This window comes from Triturus cristatus, chromosome 7 (assembly GCF_964204655.1).
Source record: "Triturus cristatus chromosome 7, aTriCri1.1, whole genome shotgun sequence".
NCBI classification, from domain to species: Eukaryota; Metazoa; Chordata; class Amphibia; order Caudata; family Salamandridae; genus Triturus; species Triturus cristatus.
In genome coordinates this window covers 1143115317-1143141905 of record NC_140590.1, presented here as the reverse complement: position 1 = coordinate 1143141905, position 26589 = coordinate 1143115317, and the positions used below count along the sequence as shown (strand labels likewise).

The window sequence follows — 26589 nt, the reverse complement described above, 5'->3', positions numbered from 1 at the left end:
TCCACAAACCTGAACAGCACGAGGCTCCTTTGAATCTCCGGCGCACCTCTAGGCACGGCGTAATTGTGACTGATAAGTATGTTGCCGTTTGCTAACAAATCTTCCTTGCACATTTGTTTAGTTGCTATTTTTATCTATGGTGAAGTGAGGATACTATGCTGGTTTTCTTTTCTATCCTACCGTTACAAACCTTATATATTTTTCCTCCAGATATGTCAGCTGCCGTATTTCCACATTCTTTGAATACCCGCCCCCTGATCTGATTGGGCTGGGAATCCTTTCACGAATACGCCGGGCTACTACCTCTGACGTTTAGCGGTTTCCTTGTATTCCAGCATCATATTGATATTGCTCCCCTTGACTCTGGTCTCGTGGGTTTAATTTTAGTTTTAAGTACGTATAGCAACAGATATATTCTCTCACTCCTCTCACATTTGTACCTTCTGCATGATTTGCACAGGGATTTGGAGTATTGTTGGTGGCGTTTTTATGCCTTTGTATGTGACTGAGCCTATAACTAGAGGCACATCCCTCTTTCCTGTTTCCTCTTTGTTGTTTGATATACTTTTTTATCTTATATTTGATCTTTTACCTCGGGGTGTGCTCCCGTTCTAGCTACCTTGGTACCTGTTGGACCTTGTTAATTCTGATTTTTCCTTATCCTTCGCTAACTGGAACTGACTCGGACAGATAGATGTATATTTTTATGTTGTATAATAATACATTAGAGTATATGTATATGTGTGGCAACTTATTTTTGTTTGATTGTTAATGTATATTTATTTGATTGATCCTAGGTATTGCTCATGTCCCCAACTACCCTTTGGTCTACGCCCTGATGAAGGTGGGGCCCCCCTGTGGGTCCTATACCGAAACGCGCGTTGGCGCCTGAATTGTCGACCTTCCGTTTCCCATAGTATCACCTATGCCCATCTGGATGATACAGTAGTCAAACCACCTACTTGAGCACCACTGGATAGTTTTTTCCACTCTGGCCTGATTTGTTGTTTTGAATGCTGTTTGGAATGAATGTTTGTGTGCATGAAGTATATTCACGTGTGGGACATTGAACAATGTATTGATTTATATATATAGGTGTTGTTCTTGATTGATTTTTGAATGTATATGTTTCTACTGACCAATTAGTATTTGTAAAAATTGAAAATAATCATATGATTAAAAACAAAATAAATAAGAGATATATATTTTTGTATCCAATATTTTTGTTTGGTGTTTTATGTTTAGTCTTGTGTGGAATCAGGGACCTATATTCTAGGTCCAAGTATATATCTTTTGGACAGGGACTGTTTTCTTCTTTATGGGTCTCCATCAGTTGTATTCTAGTGAAAAAAGTAATTTTCAAATACAGGCTTTCACACTAATTAGCGTGTACTCACGGATGGGCAGATGATTAATCCATAGGGCCCCTCTCGCTTGATAAAAGGAAGTCTCTTCTCCTGTTCCAGACAGAACATGATCACTGGTAGTGTAAATACAAGGGTCTTCCCAGAGCCAGTAAATGCGATGCCAATCATATCCCTGCCAGTCAGGCTGTTAACACAAGAAATGCAGAAGTTGAGAAATGTTTCAACAAGGATACGTCTTTTGAAAGCTTAATCTTACCCTTTTATCTTTACTTATCTTTTAAAAAAACAATTTCAACTAAAAATAATGTTATACTCATAGTTGTGCTCTTTGGTTCTTTTTACAAACTATTATTTTATAGTACGAAAAACCCCACAAAGGAAACAGGTATACCACTAAGCTAATGAATGTAATTGGCTCATCACTTTAGACTGCCAGACTAATCAACGAAAGAAAGGACTAGGACTACCACTTAAGGCAGCTCCAGAGTACCAGAATAAATTACACTTAACCTCAGTTAGTTTTCTTTTTTAAAAAAACTTTTTTTTAAATAAATTCTGCGTTCAGGTACATCAAGGATAAGTACTCACAGGTACATTTTCAAAAGATAAGGTCTGAGTACTACTGATACTGTTAAGAACACATCCAGTGAGTATACACAGGCTCATTACCCGGAAGAACGAGTTGCTCGTACATTTAACAGCAATACAATAATATCAATAGAATCGTCATTTTCAAACAATTAAGCCAACATCCTAATTAACGATAACAACAAAATCACAACCAAGGATGTGAATGCTGTTCCTCGAACCCAACCCCCTCCCCCATCCTTCTTCCCCCCCTTGTGGCAGCTACAGACAGGTGGCACAGCACCTCCAATCTAGGTAAGAAACCAGCATTACACTCACATCTTGTACAAACGTTATGAAGTCGTGGTAGATGCATGTGAGAGAGATATAACCGGAGGCGTTGAAGCAGGCCCGGTGCTCTGTGATCTATGTATGCTGACAGCCTCGCCCTCATACTCCGTTGTGGGCACTTCCGTCAACATTTGCCCCCATTCAAGGAGATCAGCATCCGCATTCTCATCAGTCCGTACTGCTTTAAGGCGACATTCCTCCACTTCTCACCACTCCCGCACGTCATCTCTCCATTTCTTCCACCCCGGCGGACCGGGCTGTATCCAGTGGATCGCTATCCTTCGTTTTGCAAGTACCAGCCCCAGGAGCGCAAATTTATGGCGCATCTTAGTCCCTTTCCTAGACGTCGGAAGCACTCCCAGAATACAGTGCTTTATAGTCCTATCGATACGCACCGCCGTGGCCGTGCCCAGAGATAACACCACCCATTGCCAATACAACTGCAGGCGTAGACAGCTCCAGACCATCCAGACCATATGTAAACAAGCATTGGCATAGCCATTAGGTGTCGCCTTTGCGACCTTATACATGTTTAGCCATGCAACAGTTGATGTTGTTGCACCAAGGATAGTGTGCTGGATAACTAAACACTTATAAGGTCCTATTCCAATGCTTGTTTTTCTTTAGCAAGCAGCTGGCTCCCTGCTGGCAGAGCACCTCGAAACCCCGGGCCTTGGGATAATAGACTCGGATTCACTACATTGTGACTGCCCCATCACAACGACAGGAAGCACCCAGATTCATTGCCTTGTGTCCTGCAAACACGCTGAGGAGTCAAAAAACACAAACTGCAGGCAAACGTGAAACTGAATAAAAATGAGGCATGTGGACAAGCTTGTTTATGTTGTCGTTTGGTGGGCCCGAGGGGTCCTGGCCCACCAACTAGAGCCGGGCCTTCTACTCTACTGCAGATATCTAGGCACTGTTGTAAGATGGGTGGAGAGCCCACATCTACTGCTAGGAGGACAGAGGCAGAGCTGCTTTATAGCGCCTATTCCCAAAGCAGATATCTAGGCACTAGTGTGAAATGAGTGGAGCCCACATATATCGCTAGGAGGATAATGGATAAGCTGCTTTATAGCACCTACTCTCAAAGCAGATATCTAGGCACTAGTGTGAGATGAGAGGAGCCCTCACCTATGGTTAGAAGGATAGATGCCAAGCCACTTCATAGCGCCTATTCCCAAAGCAGATATCTAGGCACTAGTGTGAGATGAGTTGAGCCCTCATCTACCACTAGGAGGACAGAGGCAGAGCTGCTCTATAGCGCCTATTCCCGAAGCAGATATCCAGGCACTAGAGTGCGATCAATAGCATTCGTTCCCAGGGGAATTGAGGCTTAGGAGGCCTAGCTACTCTATAGCGCCTACTCCCAATGCAGAGATCTGGGCAGTAGTACTAGATTGCAGCCCTTGTCAACTTTCAGGAGGACAGAGTCCGAGTTGTTCTATAGCACCTACTCACAATGCGGATGTGAAATAAATAACCCTCTCTCAGCCTACTCGAAGTCTGGGTCATGCTAATAAACAAGTGAAGAAGTTAGTACTCCCAAAACTAACCAATGTAGCTTCGCTCACAATGTTATAGAGCAGATGATGCTAATAAACTACATGACTTTTACACATTTCGTAACATAGACAGTAGAAGGAGCCGCGTGAGAGAGAGAGAGTGAAACTACTGATGACAGGCGCTGGAGCAGGCGCCCCTTGTGCCCTCGTGAAACGGTGGAAAGACCTTGCAGAAGAGATTCATGGCAGACGTGTCTCTGGTGAGCTGACTCAGGAATCTTAACTCTCTTGCTTACGAGTGCCAAGGTGAGACCGAGGTTTGGGCTCTCACAGGTGAGGGAACCTGCACTTCTTGGTGTAACACAGGAGCACATGGCAAATGCACATTGTAATTAATGTAGTTCTAATCATATGTTCCCAGATATATCTAGGCACTAGTGTGAGAGTCAAGGCCTCACCAACTCCCAGGGTAGAGGTCCTGCTTCGCCATAGTGCTCTACTCTCAGTGCACACACTAGTGTGAGATCAGTGTCTGTCCAAGCATAAAGTCAGTTTGAGGAATGAATATTAAAGCGCCCTCGAAGCCAGGACCCCCAACACCGATGCACAGAATGGTGCACGCAGGGTCACTGCACCGGGCCGAGGCTCCAGGAGTCGATTATCTGAGTTCAGGCTGCAGGGTTCACAGAGCGCTGTCTCTGAGCCCAAGACATGATCCCACCACAGGAAGCTAGCAGGCGCCTTTCACGCTAACCTGTCTTTGGTGCTATTTAGGACAAGCAGAAGTGAGGGTGAAGCTAGGATGAATACTTATTTCTCATGAATTTTTTTATTTTTTTTAAGTCCAGGCATATTTTGTAACAGACTGTACTGCCCTAATTATTCTAAGGCCACCTGGAGAGCTGGGAATTTGCACCAATCGATTGCAGTAGCCAGATGGCAAAAATGTTACATTTACACTGATTAGTCTTGTAAATGACTGTAAAAAATGCGTCAATGAAGGTACGATAAAGCAGAGGGGCAGTAGGAGCGTTAAATAGATTAATAAACAAAGCCTTCACCAAGGCTTCTCTCAATGCACACATCTAGACGCTAGTGTGAGATTAGTGTCTGCACAAAGGCTGAAGTCTGTAGAATGGCAATGCGTTGTCTGCGCTTTCGCCCCGCTGCACTATGAGGTGGAGCCTGATTACTTTTAAAAACCATTACCCATTGATTGCTTCAGACCGCTAGAGGAACAAAACTACCCGAACAGATGGAGGGAGGGGAACTTAAGAATCCAATCAAATAGACATACTGTCCTATCTGATATTCTTTTGAGTAAAACAAGCCAGACAGAAACATTGCCATAGTGTCAACAGCAATGACAACGCTGAGAAACACGAGCACTGATCCAGCATCAGGAGTGAGACAGACAAGACACAAGTACGGCCCCGTACTAACACTAGCGACAAAGATGACCATCCAGGAGAAAAATAAAACCTGACCCAGGAGCAAGATGAGCAATGGGGTGATCCTCGATGAAACACAAGTACTGCCTCAATATCAGGAATGATAGACACAGAACAAAGAGAAACACCAGTACTACCCAAGTAATAAAAGGAGCGAAAGAGGGACTTATACACTGATCATGCTAAAAGGAGTGACAGCTGAGCCAGCAGGAAACACAAGTACTACGCATGTTTCAGTACCTAGAGTGGCAAAGGGGATATAACAGAATAACAAGAACAACACCACGAAATAACAAGCGGCGCGCTTCGCGCTGCCCGCACTCTGCTTAATGACTGTTTTGAAGCATACTCGTGCTTGTGGCGCCTTGCGGAAGCGACCAACAGCCAATTAGCATGTGCGCCGCTGCTCGCTCCCGCAAGGTGGATGCCACGACAAGCACGAGTGTGTGCTTCAAAAAGAGCAGAGCGACGGCTAAAGGCCCTCCTATGCAGCGCGCTGCGTAGGAGAGACCTAAAAAGTGGTGGGATCTGTGCCACATCGTGGACATGCGGAAGACCCCCCAGGTGTGAACCGTGCTCGCCGTTGGGGAGTAAGATACGTGCGGTGGATATAGTAGAACTGGATTAGTTTAAACCGTGCATTGCTAGTGGCTTCAGCCACTTGAGCCAGTGCTCTCTTCCATTCACCGTCCGTCAATGGGACAGGCAGATCCTCATCCCACTTCGCCCTAATTTTGTCTAAGTTCGCCCCCCGTCTGCCTTCAGTGTGGTGTAGATTCGAGAGATGAGCCCCCGACTAGAACCAGGGTCCAGCAATGTAACCGGTGTGCTGCACTCACCTGGCTCATCAGGGAACGATGTCCATATTTTGTGCACAGTACTTGATATTTTGGTGTATTGCAAAAATTGCCCAGGTGATACCTGGAACCAGTCCTGTGCTTCCTGAAACGTCATAAGGGTACCATTTTGATAGAGATCCCCTGCCGTCTCACAACCCCCTTCGTACCACATCGAGAGATCCATAACGCTCTGGATATTCTGAAAGCCCTTTAACCAGCGCAAGGGTAATGCACAAGCATGTGGGGCCCTTCTAACCACCAGGGTCACTGCCTGCTCCCAGACCTCCGCAACCCTATGGTTTATATGTGGGCACGTTTTAGGGACTCTAGAGCCCATCATAAGGAGTTGCCGCAATTAGATCCCATCTCTCCAGCTGCCCAGTAAGTCTGTCTCAACTGTACGCTCTCCCATACACCCACTGGGTGGGCCGAGGGGTCAGTTTGTTCCGTTGGCCACGTCGCCTCGTCCGGCGCTGCGACCAAGGCTCCGCCGAGCCCCTGTTCGCACCGCCCGGGGCCAGTATGCGTTCATCCCCTCCAACCTCCAACCAGTCCCAGGCCACATCCAGTGTAGTGAAATAGTGGGTCTTATCTTGATGGATGACTCTAAGCTTGGCCGGGTATAGCAACATATATTTAAGGTTCATGGCTCGGAGCTTTTGTTTCACCCCTTAGAACGACATCCGCAGCCGCTGAACTGATCGGGTATAGTCAGGGAAAATTCTGATGGTGTAATTGTCAAATGTCAGATCACCATCGCAGGAACCTCCCGGAGTATGCTGTCTCAGTCCCTATAGTTGAGGACCTTGGCTATGATGGTGCGAGGGGGAGCCCCCACGGGGGGAGTGGGCGCCAGCGCCCTGTGTGCCCGCTCAAGCACAAAATAAGAAGAGAAGGTGACCGCTGGGAAGGCCTTCTTAATCCAGTTCTCCAGGAAGAGTTCAGGGTCCCGCCCCTCCGCTCCCTCCGGGAAGCCCACAAAGCAGAGATTGCATCTGCGAGAGCGTCCTTCTGCATCCTCCGCTCGCTGCTCCAACACAGCAGTCTTCTCCACCAACTCCGTTAAGGCGGCCCGTAGGGAGGAGACCTCCGTCTCCATTGTCTTTACTTTTTGGTCCGTCGCCAGGGACCTCTCCGTCACTGTTCGCAGGTCCATCCGCTGTAGTCCCACATTCAGCGAAACAACATCGATTTTGGCCTGCACCAACTGACTGGAGGCTTCTATAGCGGCGAGGATCTGCATACCCATGGGCTCGGGCCCCGCCGGAGCCTGCGCCACGGCCCCTGGTGGCTCTGCCCGCTGCGCCCCATCCTGGGCCGTGAATTGGTCTATCTTTGTTTGTTGGACCCCCCTTTGGGGTCTGACCGTGCCCATGTCAGCAGTTCCCCACTAAGGATGTGCCCGCTCCTAGCTGGCAGGTTTAGTCCGGTGCGGTGTCGTGTGCTCGTTTCCTGGCCACACGGACCCCACACGTGTCCGGGGTGGAAGGCCCAACTAGTAGAAATAAGGCCTGGCGCGGCTTACTACGTGTTGATTCTTGGGGTGCGGTCGACCTCCGCGGAGCCGGGCGAGGGGACCCATCCAGTTTTCTTCCACCCCGCTTATGGCTGCCTCTATGAGGGGGGCCCTTCGCTGTCCGCCTCAGGCCGCGCAGAAATATCTCGGTCGGGGGAGTCAAACCGCCGCTGTTTGGCCTCGCATCAACTTCCAGTGTGTGTCCAGGCCCACTGCCACACACACCCTAGTGTCCACAACGCCCCTCTACCGATACGTGCAAACCCAGCACGGGGGTCCAGGCGCCTACTACAGTTCGGTGTGCCAGTTCTCTTCGAGGGGGTGTCAGGGTCAACGCTCTCAGGCCCCCGCCAGCTCCCATCTTGGGCCTCTACGGGGAAGGGGGGGGGGGTGCGCGAGTCAGCCCACAGTGCCAACTGGGCCCAGACCGTCTCCCCCCCCCCGGGCTCACCTCCAATAGTCGCCGCTCCTGGCCTCAGCACCGCATCCAGGTCTGGGTGTCAGCCACGATTCCGCACAACCCGGAGGCCCAACACTGTCCCAGGCGCATGGCAGATCTCCAGAGCACCGTTGTGGGGAACCGCTATCCTGCACTCGACCCAGCTCCCAGGGGCTCCGGCATGTCTCCCAGCCTCTACCCGGCTGTCGGCGTCCGCTCTGCCCTCTGCTGGCAACAGGCCTCCGCTTCGCAGCCAACGCCTCCTCGCAGCCAGGCCGCCGCAGGAGTCAGGCCCGCAGCACCCGTTCACCTGGCGATCGTCCTGCTTGAGTGGCCCCCACCGAGTCGATCAGGCCAATATCGGGTCCCAGGGATCCAGGGATGTTGCCCGCCTATCTGGGGCACTGTATATCCCGTTGGCAAGGATATTTAAGGATTATTGACAGGCCCCACGGATTTCCCTTAAGACGCGTCCGCTGCAGTTACCATCTTGGCCACGTCCTCCTTAACCTCAGTTAGTTATGTTCTGGGGTCTCCTTTGGGGAGGTAGGCAAGTTGCTGATAGATTTTGGGATTACATATTTTCTTTTCCTCTGCCTAATGGGCGAGCAACAATCTCATCAGCACAAAAAGATGGCTGGGTAACCAAGAGAGTCAAAGGAATGGTAGATTAGAAAAAAAAAAGTTCTAAATATAATGCAAATCAATATCATAGAGATGCCAGCAATGGGGTCTCATAAATATATGTCAAGTCTGCAAGGCTACGCTTCAAATTTCGCCAATGGAAACATTTCTGAAAAAGGCAGAAGTAGTTGCTTTAGCCCAAGCGAAGTGTTCATGAGGTTGACTCTGAATTTGGCCGCTGGCTTTTCACTAGGAAGTTATAATGCAAGATGCCAACTACGTACCAGGAAGTAGTTATCTCTCTGTGGATGGCTCAATAGTTAAATTCGACATTATTAACTTGGGAATGTATTAAAGACTTTTGTGTTGGCAGCGGAGAAAGAAGAAAAGAATTACAGATAGATCAGCATTAAAGCATACAGACAAATGGCTAGCCATCTGAAAGAAAAGGGATTCCACTTGGATTAAAGGTACCTGGATGCAAAGGCGTTTACGTACTTTGCTGTTGCAGCCATCCAGATCTTGTGCTGGTGACTAAACATTTCTCCAATCACTTAATTGATGGAAACTCATAGAACGTCTGCTCTCACATTTCTCACAAATCTAATCTAGGTTAAGGAGACCTTGCCAGCTTGCTAAAGCCTCTTTCAAGAGGGGTCTTTGGATCTACTTCTGCTAAGTTTGTTAAGGGTAGTTGTTGGATGTAGGCAACTGGGTTTTTGTTGCAGTTTTAGCTACTGGATGCTGATTTTTGACTCAGACAGTGAACTGAGGCTAAGGACTTTAGCAGCCCTGTAAGTCCCTAATAAATGGCACCCCAGTAACCTAGGGTATGGGTACTAAAGAGGGTCCCTAAGGGCTGCAGCATATCTTATGCCACCCTAAGGGACCCCCCCCCACACACAAATTCCAAACAGACTGCAATTGCAGGCTGCGTGACATGGTGCAAACCATGTTTGAAAACATGACATGGCACACTCCTGTGTGCCATGCTAAAGGCACTGCATGGGCTATATGTAAGTCACCCCTACAGCAGGCCTTGGAGCCCTAAGGCAGGCTACATTATCGCACATTTGAGGACACATCTGCATGAGCAGATATGCCCCTGTATGTCTAGTTCCATTGCTGGATATAACAAGCGAGCAGGGAAACCATCTTACAGTATGTAATAGGCACTAGTCAAAAAATGAGTTAACCAGCTACATAATGGCTTCACTGTAACACATTGCGTTTGGTATCAAGCACCTTGTATTAATAAACCCACACTGATTCCAGTGATGGATTTATTAATGCATGCACCCGGAGGGTACCTTAGAGCTACCCCCTGAACCTTGCTAGTCCTCTTGTGTACTGGCTCACTGGTCCTGTACAGCCTGCCACCACTGCCAGGTTTCTGACGCGCTAGGAGGGGAGAGCCTTGTTCTCAGAGATTGGAAACACTGCCTGCTCCGGCAGGAGGTGTTTACACTTCCTCCAGCAGGATGGCTAGTAAATTAGCATGTCAAGGCAGGGAGCTTCAAAGATCCCGCTGCCTTCGATATGCGAGCCTGTCTTCCCCCAGACGTGGAGATGCCACCCCCTGCCCGAGGCCCATTTGGCACCTGGACAGATGGAAAATTAGCTATGCAAGGAGGCGTGTTGCACCTCCAGGCTAGTTAAACCCCTAAGGTGCTATTTCTCTTCGCCTTAGCGATGGAGCCTTTGGCGGCATGGGTGCGGATTGATGCACAGGTAACTGTCTTCGTGCGGGCCCGTGGACCATCGGACAGAATTGTGTTATACGCTGATGATGTCCTGTTTTTTCTGACGGATGTCAATAGAACGGGACCACGGCTACTCCGCATCATGAAAATTTTCGGCGAGTCGTCAGGTTTGTTCATGAATCCGAGTAAATCCGTTCTGTGGACGCTGGGGAGCCGGGTGGAACTTGGTGCCTGGGCTTCGGCGGTGCAGGTCAACGCAGTTGGCATAAAGTACTTGGGGGTCTTTTGGACGGATTCTGCAGGGGGGTCTTGGGTACGCAATATCTTACCGGTGTTGGCACGTGTGCGCGACGAGCTGACGGCCTGGTCCCACATGCCCCTTTCTCTCTCTGGTCGGTCAGCCATCTTTAAGATGATTTCGCTGCAGCGACTCCTCTACCAATTACAGAATTACCCCTTCCCTGTCCCCTCATCGTGGTTTCGCCAGGTTAATTTGGCTCTGGGGCAGTGTCTGTGGGCATGCAGGACACCTAGAGTGGCACTGCAGGCGTGTTTTCAGTCAACCTACTGTGGCGGGTTGGCCACCTCGGATGTCCACTCCTATTTTATGGCCTCGCAACTATTGATCTTAAACGACTGGTGGTACGGGGATAGGTCTGACCCAGCATATGCGGTGGAGCGGCGGCGCATGGGGACAAACACTCTTCATACTATTCTATATTTGTCCCCCATACGTAAGGTCCTGCCATTCGCTACTAGGGTGGTTTTTCAGGTGTGGCGGCAGGCTCTGCAAAGATGGGGTGGTAGGACAGGTTGACAAAGGAGACTCCTCTGTGGTCCAATGGTAGGTTGCCGCAACTGGTCAATTTGGCGGGCTTTCAAGACTGGGATTATATTGGGATCTCTACCCTGGGAGATGTGATGCGTGGTACAGTCCTCAAGTCTTTCCAGGATCTCCAGAGTGAATTCCAGATGTCAAAAACTCAATTTTTCAAATACCTGCAGTTTAGGCACGCTGTCCTCCCTAGTGTTATGGATTTGGAGTCCCTCCCTGACTTTAGTCCCATCGAGGCCAAGTTGTTTATGGGCGACCTCCAGGACCATAACATTTCTAAGATCTACCAGTCCCTGGTTCACGAACTGCCCCACTACACTGGATAAACTCAGGGTGACATGGGAGGAAGACCTTGGTCCTCTGGAAAGAGAGGACTGGACGGAGGCGCTGGCTGCCCCTCGGGGTGTGGCAATAGCAATGCGCCTCCGGCTGATCCAATTCAATTATTTTCACTGGGTATATTATACTCGGGTCAGACTGTGGAGGGCCGGTCTGGTAGCATCTCCACTCTGCCTGCGATGTGGTCAGGAGAATGGCACTTTGTTTCATACGATCTGGCAGTGCACGGTGCTTCCGGAGTTCTGGCGGGGTGTGCTGGCCTGCCTTGCTGAGGTTCTGGGGTGGGAGTTTCCCTCTTCATCTAAATTGGTGCTGCTACATATAATGGATGGGGTGGGGGGGAATATTTATAAGCACCACTTGATGTTATTGGGTCTCACTGTAGCCAAACGAGACATTGCAAGGCAATGGAAGGCAGAGGCCCCCCTCCTTGTCTGCATGGAAAAATGGCCTGGATTTCAATATGGGCCAGAAGGCTCCCATTTTTAAAGCTCCGGGGTGTCTGCAAAAGCACTTTAAGATCTGGAAGAGGTGGGCGGACTATAGAGGCCTCTACATTGAGCCCATTTCTACGTTAGATGCTGCTATTTTGGGTTAATTGGGCAGGACAGTGGTTCAGGGATTTAGTGATTCAGCGGGATGTGTCATCAGGGCGGTGGACTGGTCCTTGTTGTTTCATGTGTGGTGCAAAGTCAGTGCATTGGGGGGTAGTTTTGTTTATGTATCTACTTCTTTTTGCACAGTACATATATTAAATGTCAAATTTTTTTTTTTCTTATTGTATTATAAAATGAAGCAGTCAGCCACTGGGTCACAGAGCTCTGCATGGTATTTGTACTTTGACGCAATTAAAATTGTTTTAAAAAATAAAACCCTAAGGTGCTCAGCCTGGAGGGAACACGAAAGAGAGAATTCCATCATGTTGTGTGTGGTGCAATTAGGAACTCTTGGACAGGGTGACGCCAACTCCCCACATGAAGGGGTCATCTAGGAGATGCAGTGACCCCAGGGGCAAGTAGCCCATTGACTAGTACCCTTCACTCCCCTTGGTGCCCCTGAATTTAGTATTTGGGTGGCCCCCTGACACCAGGAAAACAGATTTGACTACTGGGAACTGAGGAAGAATGAAGAAGGACCGAAGAGAGCGAGAACTGAAGACCTGCACAAAAGACTTGCGCAAAACCCTGCCAGGCTGCTTGCAGTTCGACGATCGCTGGGGCAGAATTCACAAAGAGATGGACAACATACAAAAACCCTTGGAGGACTGCCCAGCCCCTCAACAACCGAGAAAGATCTCCCTTGGAGTAGAGGAGCTGCTCCCCTGCGTCTACAGGCACAGCAAAGCATCTACCGGTCCACCGTGTTGCTAGCCATTAGGCTCACTGCAAGAGCAGCATGACAGGAGAAAGGTCTGCATGCTCCAGGGGTCAGCTCCACATCCTTGCCAAGTTTGGAGACTTCAGGACCCCCAGGAGCTGCCCAGAACGAATACCCTGGGTACCGGAGTAGCTGCAGAAACCAAGGCTTGTTGGTGGTTCAGTCCGGACTCAAACAGCATCGAGGGACGTCAGGATTCACTAGGCCAGCACCGAGAATGGCCCTGCTGCCCTGTTTCCCCTCTTCAACAGGTTCCCCAAGACCCAGAGCGAGCCTCTGGTCGACCACAACCCGATGCCTAAAAAAGCACCCCTGCATCCGCGCTCCACAGCCCGAGTCTGAGGGAGGCGACTGTGCCAACGTGGTCCGAAGACCCTCAAAAGCGGAGACCATCCTTGGATTTGGCCAGATTGGTCCCCCTGTCGCTGCCTGCAGCCTCTGTCTGCAGAAACCAAGCACTGCAAGAGTCTTCAGCAGCGCGACCCCGTCGGACAAAGCACTACTGCATATGAGCCCCCAAGCCCAAGTGGACCAACGGTGTCTCTGTGTGCACAAGACCCTCAAGAATTGAGCCCCCCTCTGGGTTCAACTGGACTGGGCCCCCCAGTCCCCGCTTGCAGCCTCTTTTGACAGGTACCATTCCCCATTGACTGAAAACGGGGCACCTGAAGCCGAAAAGCACCTCTGCACCTCGACGCCCTAGAGCCGACCGAAGTGACCTGATGGTGCTGCCTTGGACCTTGCTCAATACTTACCTTAGGTCCAGAAGAACAGTCCTGTAAGCTGTTGCCAAGTGACCAACTACAGCATATGTTTTCCCCCATAGGATAACATTACCACTTTAAAGATACAATACAGTGCATTTTCTAAGTCTTGAAAAATCACTATCTCGAAAAGAACTTACTTGATTACAATGATCTTGGTGTCTAGATTCATATAAAAATCTGTGTTATTTTTATAAATTAGTGTCGGATTTCTTTGAGTGTGTGAAATAAATGCTTGAAATTATGAAGTAATACTACCACAAAATGTGTTGCTTTAGGTCGCATAATTTGGCCTTTTATGACATATAATTTAGGCAACACTGCCACATATTTTAACCCTCCCCTGCCACACAATTCGAGTGGCCCTGTATATATAAGACAATGCGTGGAATTTTGTCTCTCCAGGACTTAGTACCTAGATCATTAACCCTTTGCTCCTAACGCCCCCCTCCCATCTCAAGCCTTAAACACGAGTATCTTCTTTAAAAGATGCGACAGGGCATGTGACATCTGCATCCCTTGTGTTAGCTCTGAGAATCGTAAAATGTAATTTACTCTCTTGCTGGTGTTGATTTGAAAACGTCAATAAAGAACTACTTTAGCAAAATAAAGAAGGGACCACAGCAAAAGCATGCAGAGTGAGCAAAACAGGGATCAAGTACAGTAGAGAACCTAGCCTCCTTTAAACAGCAGTCTGGGCATGATAGAGAGGTGAATAAATAGAACAGATTAAAAAGTAAAACGCCTATAGAAAACTGGCAACGGGTATAAACATAGAAATACAAATCTTGAAACCTATAGTGAGCACTCACAGGAGACAAATATAAAGTGAATCTTGAACTTACATTGTAGGAATGCCTTGAATTTGGATGGGCGTTGGGTGCAGGATGCCTTTCCTCTTCAGTCCACGTAAGATGGCTAACAATAAAGCAAAAAGAGCAGTTTTAGAAATAGAATTTGTTCACTGTCAGTACAAATTTAACCTATCCCCATGAATAAGAGCAACATGTAGGCCTTGCAATTGCACCTGAAATCTGATCCTATGCAGTCTCACTTCATGGTCAACAAATACAAAACAGCCCATTTTCCATCATAAAGAAAATATGGTGCTGCAATATTTTAGGACTTCTTGAACAGCACCGTCTGGTGGAAGTACCCCTGTGCACACCCCTTGGATGCAAACATTTTAGCTATGGTTTGATTATTCAAACACCATCAAATAAAAACACAGGTCATGTGTGAATCGAATAAAATATTTAGAGAGAAAGGGAATGGTTGGACATGAGGAGGAGGGTCCAATAAAGGGAATGTGACTCAACTGTGGGGAAAAAGGAGGCCCAACAGAGGGAAGTGGAGCCGAATGATCAAAGAGAGAAGAGGATGATTAACTAGGGAAGGTGGGCCAACAAATAAGAGGAGGCCAACAAGGAAGGCAGCAAGTCAGCAAAGGAGAGAGCAAGAGTGTGAGTGAAAGGGGAGAATGCAGAGAAGAGGATTGCCAGAGCAGCTGAGAATACCTGTATGAGCAGAGCCAGTTAAGATAAGGTTAGTAAATTTGGATGAGATGACTGGTAATAAAGACCAAGAAGCATAGAGGGAGAGGCTGGTAATAATGGGCAGTTAAAGCCTCTGTGAAGGTAGTAGAAATAGGTAATAAAAACGGTTAAAGACACATCATACCTGCTGGCAGTTTCATCTCTTTGAAGCTCTTGATTGGTGCTGGGATGCCATCACCCTCTACCAATATGTGGTATTTCTTGCGCACACGGTTGTGACGAGCCTCAGACATGGTCAGTATATAATGAGGAGCCTTCCAACTGATCATAAAAAGATGAAGCAGAATGATGTTACTGAAGGGCAGCAGCATAGAGCCACATTTACCATGGGATCTCAGTACTTCCACCTTCTCCAGACTGATAACACACAAGTTCAACACTTCCTGCTGCACAGATGGACAGCCAAAACAGTGAGAAACTCTCAACAGCCCCCTCCCTACTTACACAATATATAGTCATATGTTAAGGGAGATATCAGTATTTCCATCTCACTCAGCATAATGTAAGGAAATGCAGAGAGGACGTACAGTGTATTAACTGGCATACGAGGAGTACTTTCACCATTTTGTATGTACATGGTACGGAGAATTGTCATCACTAGTCCAAAGTCATTTTCCAGTACCACATCCACCCCACCACCCTGCAACAAGTACATTCACACACAGGGTGCAATCAGTACTTAGTTCTCTGGTATGAACGCTGATATCAGAAGCTCCATGAACAATGAGCAAAGCGATACCAGGAGAAAGGTACATGCTGGCCCAACAAAGCGATATGCGAGTCTCTGTCTACAATTCCACAACCATCCTCATCTGCATCAGATTCTTAAGATTGTTGCAGTATGTCCTGAGACAGTCAATACAAATGTCAGTGACCACTTCTGTCAGATGCACCCCAAATCTGCAGCTATGTAGCACTGCAGGAAATACGTCAAGCGCAGCTAGTAACTTACATTTTTAAACTGTAAGTCTCTGATGCAACAACCCAGTCTTCAGTCTCACTAGTCATTAGCGACAAACCAACACACCATTGCAATAAGCTAAATCCACACTTGCAAGGATGGCGCAATTAACACTCCCAAAGAAGCATACCAGATGTCTGAGGGGTAGTAGGGGTGAGAGGGTGGTGGGCAGGAAGAGGGGAAGTGTGGAAAGGAGTGTCAGCTCTCTCTGATCTAAAAAGCAAATTTCCAGTAACATTTACATCGGGACAAGAGGGGAAAGCCCATCCCCATGCCCACCCAAAATCAGCGTGCTAAGTGACATGGGTCTACCCACTCCTCCCACAAAACAGGACACAAGAGAGTTTTCCCATAAGCTGTCCCATGTTCAGTAAAATAGACTACTGCCAACAGTTCAATCACAGGCAAAAAAGTATTTTAAAGAAGAAAAAAAACATGAGACGCTTGAAGTAATATGGATTTCTTCCAGGCACAAACTCCAAAAGAGATACAGGAAGATCATAAGACAGATAAAAACAGTTTTTAAAAAGACACAGCTGTAGGAAAGTGCCCCTTTTAGATATGGTTGACCCAACTGTTTGCCTCGTATTTGATGCAATTTTGACTGAAGTGCACTGGGTTCCTGCTAACCAGGTCCCCAGTGCCAGAGCTCTTTCCCTAAAACAAGGTAACTGCTCAATTGTACCCCAACTAGCAAGACCTTTAACACCTCTGTAAGCCCCTAGTAAATGGTACCCCTGGTATCTAGGACATGGTACTAAAGAGGGTCCCTAAGGGTTGCAGCATGTATTGTGACACCCTAAAGGACCCACTACCAAACTCATGCAGACTGCTATTGTAGGCTGCCTGAAATGGTGCAAACAAATATGTTAACACAACATTGGACACACAGTGTGTGCTATGCTCACCGACTCTGCATGCAATATATGTAAGTCACCTCTACAGAAAGCCTTATAGCACTAAAGCTGGGTGCATTATATTACATGTGAGGACATACCTGCATGAGCAGATCCCACTATGCTGTCAAGTTCAATTACTAAATAGTACAAGTGAACAGGTAAGCCATCTTAAGTATATACACCAGTCATTATGAGTTCTACAGCTACAGGATGGCTTTACTGAAACCTATGGTATTTGGTATAAAATGTGTCCTAATAAATCCATACTGATGCCTGCAGTGTATTTATTAAAACGTGTACCCAGAGGGCACCTTAGAGGTGCACCCTGAAAACCTTTCTGCCTTTTAGTGTGCTGGCTGACTGGTCTCGTCCAGCCTGCCACAACAGAGATGATTCGGACCCCTGCAGACAAGAGCCCATATTCTGAGGCCACAAACAATAACTGCTCCGGCGGAAGATGGTCACACCTCCTCCAGCTGACGGATAGTAATTTAGCATATCAAGGCCAGAGGCTTCAAAGCCCCTACCACCTTTAATATGCAACCCAGGCTTCCCTAAGATATGGGAGATGCCGCCACCTGCCCTGAAGCACATTTGGCATCAGGACAGGCAAGAAATAAGCTATGCAGTAGGCGAGTTACACCACTAGGCTAGTCACACCCATAAGGTGGGCTGCCTGATGCGTTCCACCATCTTTATTTTGGTAGAATTAGGAACTCTGGGACAGAGTTACACCCAATACCCACAGGAAGTGGTCCTATAGGGGGTATAGTGACCTACGGGTAAGTAGCCCATTGGCTACTACCCTTCACTTCCCTTAACGCCCCTAAATTCAGTATTTAGGTGGCTCCCTGACGCCAGGAACTTAGACTCGCCTGATTAAAGAAGAAGAAGAATAAAGAAAAGCTGAAGAAGCAAGAACTGTGAACTACCTGTTGACTTTGGCGCCAAGCCCTGCCTTGCTGCTCCTGCCCCGACAGTTACGACAACCCAACTCGTCCTGCAGCTGGGCATCCTCCAAAAGCCTCGGAAGGCTGCCAGCACTACGCCAACCAGCCAGCATTTACCTTGGAGTAGAGGACCCACGTCCCTGCAACCTGCAGGCACTTCCCGCAACATCCAGTTCACCATTCTGCTGACCACCAGGTCCACCAACACAGCAGCCACCCAGGAGGAGATCAGCATGCTTCAGAAAGTCAGATCCGTCTCCTCATCAAGTTTGGAGAAAACAGAACCCCCAGGAGCCATCCTGCACTAATACCTGGGATGCAGGGCCCCTTAGCGAAACCAAGGCTTGTTTAGTGCCCAGCCCAGACACCAACACCGCCAAGACCAACCTACCGATGGGGGCTCCCGCACAAGAGAGGCCATCAGAGAGAGCGGCCCTCCTGCCCTGTTTTGACCCCCTCTGCAGGTCTGACAAGAGCCAGAAGTGCCTCCGACGCACAGGAACAGCCGACCAAAGCCCTCTGCACCTGAGCTACCCGCCCTGGGTCCACAAACATCAACTGTGCCTCCATGCTCCCTAGAACCTCACGAAACAAGCCCCCCTCCTAGACTTGTCCACAAGTTCCCCTTTGCAGCCTGTTTCTAGATGCCCCCCTCCCCTTTGTCAATGGTATAGTGCACAAGGCTACTAACCCATCCAGCACCTCTGCACCCAGACGCTCCAGGGCAGGTAAACCCGAACTGCTGGTGGCTCTTGTGATCTTGACCCCCTAACACCTCACGTCCTAAAAGGGACCCCTGAAATAAAATTGTAAGTACTTATATGCAGAAAATGTTTCTTTCTCCATAGGAAAGCATTACTGCGTAAAAGAGCATTTGTGTGACATTTTTGCTGGACAGTAAAAATTGATAACTCGAAAAGTACTTACCAAATTCTGAAGATCTTGGTGTCGAAAATAATATAAAAATACTGGCTATTTTTCTAAAATTGGACTAGAGTTTCTTGACTGTGTGTCTCATTTATTGACTCTGTGTGTACAACAAATGCTTAAAACTACCCTCCGATAAGCCTAAACTGTTTGCCCACACTACTACAAAAGAGAGCATTTGGGATTAATTCAACCCGATAAGGGCCGTCCTGACTTTCTATATAGGGTACCTCACTTTGGTATAATACATAAAAACCCAGCTTCCTACAACACGTAAAAGCGCTAAGAAACTGCCGTCAGGATGTATTTAAGAGTTGTGTGGAAGATTCCCTCAAAAGTGAGCAAGAAGGCAGCAGAAACAAATGTACCTGGTTTTAATAGGGTCGTCATAGGTGATACCTTTGGCCATTTCCTTCACAGACATTAGAGCTGAAATAGAGTAAAAAGAGAGAAAGATTAGAAATTTTAAACCAATACTCTGTAGAAACAGTCTCCTACACATTGGTCAAGGATATAGAGCTCTGTGGTCAGAACAACTGCTCTGCAAACACTGCTGATTTAATGTGCTGCACAGACCCTTAGGAACTGAATATGCCCACTGTAGTGTCCATACTATTAATGGTCACGCGGTAGTTGGGAATGTTATTGCTTGTTCTGGATTCTATGTTCTATGGTGGGGCGGTTGGGAGATGTGCAGTGGGGAACGGACTGTCGTGGTTGTGTAAGCTGTCTTCTCTGCCATGAATAAAACTACTGGAACCTAACGTGCGTCCAATTGCGTTACTTCATACTGGCGACGACTGGGATTTTTAAAGAAGACAGCGCTCACGTTTGAAAGCGATTTTAAGGTACTTATATTGTGCGTGAATGCACCTGCGGCTGTTTTTTAACCGATGTGCTCATGATTGCACCTGCGGCTGTAATGCGGCTGTAAGGACATGGCTCCAAAGCATGCTGGCTTAAGAGGAGGGTGAAGGAGTGTAGAAGTCATTGTGGCTTATTGATGTGATTTGGAAAAACGAAAAATGGTGTCGCGCTGTGATTGCGCCAGCGGCAGTTTACCGGGGGAATATTTTTGAGAGGAACACGTTTTGATTGCGTCTGCGGGAGATTCCTGGAAGTATCAATTTATGTTACAGCTTTGACGATTAAAGTTTGAGTTTTGAAAATCTACACTTACTAACGTTCTGCTCCCGAAGCTTTGCCGTGCTATCTCCGCGTAGATTAGACATTCTGCTGCCGAAGCTTCACCGCGCCATTCCTGCCGAGACTCTACAATCGCAAGGCATGCTGGGAGCGTGATGATGTCACGCGTGGTGCGGACATCTTAGTTTGGGATAGTTTTGGAGATCGTTTTTTTTTCTACAATGTAAGGACCACTGGTTGTGAATTGCACAGCAGGGATTCGCACATCTCTTAAACAAAACGGTATATCCACAATCTGTTGTTGATATAGCAAGGAAGCTTACAATATATTACTATTTTTACTAATTATTTATTTATTTTTATCTTCTTAATTTTTCAATTGGTTCTTCTAGAAGGAAAAAAAAAAAAGAAGAAAATGTCAAATATTTCAGCACCTCCACATTTTTTACCCTCTGCTGGGGAACCTAAGATGGAGTGGGATTTATGGTATCCCATGTTTTTGGCTTACGTCGAAGATTAGAAGAAGATGGGTGTTCCCCTAAAAGGAAATTAGATCTCCTAAGGCATTGCTTAGGGGGCCAAGGGATTAAAGAATTTGATAATCTGCCTCCCCTTGAAAGCACAGAGGGAGTGAACGTGTTTGAAGTCGCTGTCAAAAAAATGAGTGTCAGATTTGGGAAAAAAATAAACATAGTAATAGAGAGATTCAAGTTCTACTCTCGTGCTCAGAGAGAGGATGAATCCATTGAGAACTATGTATCTACTTTACGCTCACTAGCGGGGTCATGCGCATTTGATACTATTAATTGCGAACAAGTGCTCAGAGATCAAATAATGATGAAAACTAAAAGTAAAAAAATACAAGAGAGGTTATGGTTAGGCACTGAATCATCATTGAGTGCAGTAGTTAATATCGCAAAAGGAATTGAACAATCTGAAAAATTTGTGAGTGAGATTAGAGGTCAAACTATCAATGTGAAAGTACAAGATCCTGTAGCAGAGGTGTCGCTTGTAAAACCTCAGTTCACACCTCAGTTTACACCTAGGAAAACACCTTTCTTTAGCAAGAAAGAGTCAATTCCCAAAGAGAATAAATTTGGTAACCGCAGAAATCCCATAATTTGCTATAGATGTGGAAGTTTTGAACATGTTGGAAATTATAAGGGTTGTCCAGCATGGAACAAAATCTGTGTTAAATGTAAAAAAGCGGGTCATTTTGGGAAGATGTGCAGATCCTTACAAAAAGTTAATTGTGTCACTTGTGAAGAGGATGAAATTTCTACAGAATTCAATGAATTTAATTGTATTTCGTGTGTTTGTGAGAATAACTGTAAAGGTTTCCCATCGGGTTCCATAGTGATAGATGGGAAGGAAGTCACTATGATGATAGATTCTTGCGCATGGTATTCTATCATTGGCAAAGATGTATTCACTAAATTGTGGGAGGATAGGAAATTGTTACCTCCTGATATTAGGCCTGGTAGTTATTCAGGGCACAAAATTGATTTGGAAGGATTTGTATGGGCTGATTTGACTTTCAAAGGAAAGAAAATCAAAGGGAAATTGTATGTAGCCACTAAGGGCATATCCATACTTGGTTGGCCTCACCAACAAGAGTTGGGTATTAAATTGGATCCTAACGCTTCTCCACCTGTTTACAGTGTTTTTACAGATGGCGAAGAGTTTGTAACAAATATAAAAAACATGTTTCCTAGCGTATTTAATGATGAGCTGGGGAAATATGTGGACTTCACACATAAAATTATTCTTAAAGATTCTGCTATTCCCGTGAGACATAGAGTGTGAAATGTTCCGTTGGCGTATCGCAACAAATTAAAAGATATGCTAAAGGACTTGGTCTCACGGAACATCATTGAACCAATAGAATCCTCTCCGTGGGTTTCTCCAGTGGTTCTTTCCCTTAAAAGCAATGGGGATCTTCGGTTGTGTGTTGACCTTTTTAGTTTGAATAAAGAAATTTGGATCAACAGGCATCCACTACCTAATATACATGAATTAATTTCGACCCTGTCTGGTGCATGTGTATTTTCCACGGTAGATTTAGCTAGTGCATACCACCAAATCATCCTACATGAACAATCCAAGTGTTTAACAGCCTTCATTACACCTGAGGGTGTTGAAGATTGCATTAATCTCTTAGCGTGAGCTGAAAGCCATTTTGTACTTGGCAGCCATTTTAGTTAGCTATGTTCTGGCCATTTGCTGTTTCCCTCTCCCAGAGTCTTGCACATGCTCAGATGTGCTTAGCTAGTAGAGTGCACCTGTTCCTAGTATAGAACTGTCAGGCTGTTCTAACTGACGTCAGCAACTTATTACTCCTCCTACTTGTTGACTGTGCAGTTTCTGTATGACCATCTATGTGCATAACTCTTCTCATGTGTACTTGTACTGCCTTTTTCCAGTCTCTGTGTGGGTATATAAGACCCCTGTTCTCTGTACTCCTTAGAGAATGTCTCATACAGTGATTTGAGAATGCTGTGTGACACATTTTCTCCCTCTTTAGAGGTTAAATAAAAAGAATGTCTTTTATATTACAGCTTCTGTGCCAATCTCTTCTTTGTTGGTTTAAAAGGACCAGGTGTATCAGTGAAGGCCCTGAGATGATTTTCTTTTCTACAAGGGTATGTACCAATTTTTGCGAATGCCATTTGGGCTAGCCAGCGCTGCCTCTGTTTTTCAAAGACTTATGAAAGATGTATTGGAGGATTGTCCTGGCGCAATAGCTTTCCAAGATGACATTCTGATTTTCGGGAAAGATTTTGAGGAACACGATAGCAATTTAAAAATGGTATTGAACAAAATACAGAAGAAAGGTTTAACGCTTAAGTTCTCAAAGTGCAAATTTAGAAAAGATAGTGTTAAGTATTTAGGTCATGAGATATCTCGTGAGGGTATTAAACCAAAGCTAGACCATGTTGCTAGTATTTCAAAAGCTCCAGCTCCTACTACCAAAGAACAATTGTTATCGTTCTTAGGTCTAACAGAATTTTATAGTAAATTTGTTAAAAATTATTCTGCAAGAGTATTTCCCCTACGCATTTTATTGAAAAAGAATGCTAAATTTGTTTGGGGTGATGAGCAAAGTCAAGCTTTTGAAGCCCTTAAGAAAGAAATTTGTACTGCTCCGTGTTTGAGACCTTTCATAATTGGTGGGGAATGTATTGTTGCAGTAGATGCCAGTAGCACTGGATTAGCTGGATTAGGTGCTGTGCTCATGCAAAAGAAATTTGGAGAAGAGTATGTTGTGTCTTATGCTTCTAGAGCTTTGCGTGGAGCAGAATTCAATTACTCCACAATAGAAAGGGAATTACTGGCATGCACCTGGGCTGCACAACATTTTAGACAATTTCTGTGGGGGACAAAATTTCAATTGAGAACAGACCATAAACCTCTTATAAATATGTTGGCAGCTGATGGCGGAAGAACTCTCACAGCTCGTTTGGCTAGGTTAGCGGCTAAATTGCAAGAGTATCAGTGTTCAGTTGTGTATATTCCTGGCCGTATGAATGTCCATGCTGACTGCATGTCTCGTTTATCATATCGTGAGAGTTTAGATCCCATTGATATTGCAGATGAGTGTGACATAGCGTATACTATAAATGATGTACAGCATAGTACAAGTTCGGATGCTATTTCAGAAGAGATTTGGGCAAAGGCAATGTCTGAAGATGACGTTTTGTTAGATGTTGTAAAATATCTAAAAGGTAGCTGGCCTGAAGAGAGGAAGTTGAGTGGGGAAATGGGATCATTCTGTAAAATTAAAGATGAGCTCATGTTTTTACATGGATTTGTAATTAGGGGTGATAAAATTGTTCCCCCTGGGAAAATCAGAGAACAATTGGTGAATTTGTCTCATGAAGGACATCTAGGCATGTCTTCTACCAAGCGACGTTTGAGAGAATTTTATTGGTGGCCTAGTATTGACAGCATGGTAGACAGGTGGGTCAGAGAATGTGTCCAATGCTCGAAGAGTGACAAGTCTGTCAAACCTTTATCTGGGGAAATTTCTCCTATTGAGTATTCACAGGGACCTTGGAGGAAACTTGGCATCGATATTATTGGTCCTCTAAATCTGCCTGCAGCCAAACATGTTTTTGCCTTGGTGTTAGTGGATTATTTTTCAAAATGGCCGGAGGTTATGGTGGTTGATAAAGTTACTTCTAATCAGGTTATTGAATTTTTGGATAATGTTTTTAGTCGAGAGGGTCTTCCTTCTGAGCTTGTTTCAGACAATGGGCCACAATTCATTAGTAGTGAGTTTGGAATGTTTTTACATAAATGTGGCGTCATTCATAAAAGGGTTTCCAACTATAATCCAATGGCCAAGTTGAACGCTTTAACAAAGTTGTAAAAGAATCGATACAACTTGCTGTGAAGAGCAATATGGATTGGAAAAAAGCTTTACGGGCCACATTACACACATATCGCATGTCTCCTTATTCAGTCACAGGTTGTTCTCCATTTGAAATGTTGAGAGGGAGAAGACCGTGTTCTAAACTTATGCCGTGGTGGTTGAAAAAGAACAATATTTGTGATCCTATTTTGGATTTTAACGTGGTCAGAGAGCGTGTTCAAAATTACCAAGATAAGATGCGAAGGGTCAATTGCAAGAATCGTTATGTGAATTGTAAAATCAATGTGGGTGATTTTGTGCGTGTTAAATATGGAGGTTTAAACAAAAGATGGTCTAAATGGTCTGATCCAGTTAAAGTAATTGAAGTATTCAGCAAAGCTGTCAGAGTACAAGGGGGGAAAATTTGGAATTTTAGACGTGTATCTATGTTTAGGTCCAAGAATGTGGGTGGTGAATCATATGTTTTCCCACGAAATGAGCCACCAGCCATGGATGAGAGTGAAGATTTTCAAAATTTTCTAGATTTTGGAATTGACTTTGAATCGGGAAAGTTACTTCCAGTTTCTAATGTTCAAGTTTTTGGTACTGGTGATAACATTGTGACACCTACTTTAACTCCGGGTGCTGTTATGACACCCAGTGACATTCCTGGAGTGAATCAAAATGTAGAAGATGTATCTGTTGAATGTAGAGAAATACCTGCTCAAAGGAAAAGTTCTCGTATTAGGAAACCTCCTGTAAAAATGAATGATTTTGTTAGATTTTGATAGGTATACGTATAGAATACTTATTTTAGTTTAGTATTGCATTTTTTTTTGTGTGTTTTTTTTAAAGGGGGGAGGTGTGTAGTGTCCATACTATTAATGGTCATGCGGTAGTTGGGAATGTTATTGCTTGTTCTGGATTCTATGTTCTATGGTGGGGCGGTTGGGAGATGTGCTGTGGGGAACGGACTGTCGTGGTTGTGTAAGCTGTCTTCTCTGACATGAATAAAACTACTGGAACCTAACGTGCGTCCAATTGCGTTACTTCACCCACCAAATTCCATTTTACCAAGTGAGAGGGCAACAAAGGCATACAGAGGTCAGCCATCTTCAAAGAGTCTGAGTATCATTACTCTACATTACCCCTCGAAACGTTTCTAGAGACAGAAGTGTAGTGGGCTGAACTTTTAAGACTTCAAAATAAGCAGCTTAGTAACAAGGTAACAATGGTGATGAAGGGTTTGGTCTTAGCCTACACTGCTAGAAAGCCTTTTTAATCTACTCGAAAGGTCCACATTTGGTTGTTCTCTCATGATGGAGGGCTACTACAGATTCAGGTCAGCTCGAAAAGCCACTGTCTATTTTTGGTACTTTAAGGATACCATCAGAGTATACATGATCTAGTTTGAAGTGTAAAAGAACATAAGATTTTGCTTAAAACACAAAGCGATACTAACCTCTGCCTTCGGCCACACTCTCCAAGATCTTCTCTTCTTCCTTCAGCTGCTTCTCTTTAGCAGACTCCTTGCGGGCTGGGGAGGAAAGCACAAACACAGCATGTCTTTAGGCTGAAGAAAGAGCTAAGTTCACATGTTTCCAGTCCAATAACGGAACCCAACATCCCTGAAAGGGAAATGGTGGGGGACGTTCGATCATTGCTGAACACCACCTGTATCAAAAATAAATGTAATCATCAGCGCAAGCTCCACTAAATAAGGCTTTGAGAACCCCATTTACTAATGTGGAAGCTAGACACATTCTACCCTCACCAGGAAGAATGGGACATTTGCCATCAAATGTTCAATTTGGTGAGAACGACCTGCATGAGCTATTAATCCTAGAAGAAATACAGGCTGAACTAAGTATTGGGCACAAGACTGCAAGAATTCTCTCAGTGAAGGAGGGCACTCTGTCTCAAACCCCTAACCCCCAACCACCAGCATCTCCAAATCCCTATGTTGAGGTAAGATGTCCAGAAATGTAAAACCAGAAAAAAATTACATCACACTGCCAAGGAACAATACCGCTCAGGAGATTAGAGAAACCTAAGATCAGTAGATAAGAAAGGAGAAGTCCAGAAGGAAGGGAGGTGGAATGTAAAGACAGAGCAT

General features: G+C 45.8%; 1 protein-coding gene across 1 annotated transcript in view; it reads right to left on the bottom strand.

Moving 5' to 3' along the window:
* DDX41 (DEAD-box helicase 41) overlaps positions 1-26589 on the bottom strand; it is a 138852-nt gene that overhangs the window by 74321 nt on the left and 37942 nt on the right. The window contains exons 4-8 of the mRNA XM_085618327.1: positions 25936-26010; positions 19342-19402; positions 15361-15497; positions 14526-14598; positions 1398-1551 (exon numbers count right to left, since the gene is read on the bottom strand). Coding sequence (XP_085474453.1) covers positions 1398-1551; positions 14526-14598; positions 15361-15497; positions 19342-19402; positions 25936-26010 — 500 coding nt within the window. The remainder of the gene's footprint in view (positions 1-1397; positions 1552-14525; positions 14599-15360; positions 15498-19341; positions 19403-25935; positions 26011-26589) is intronic.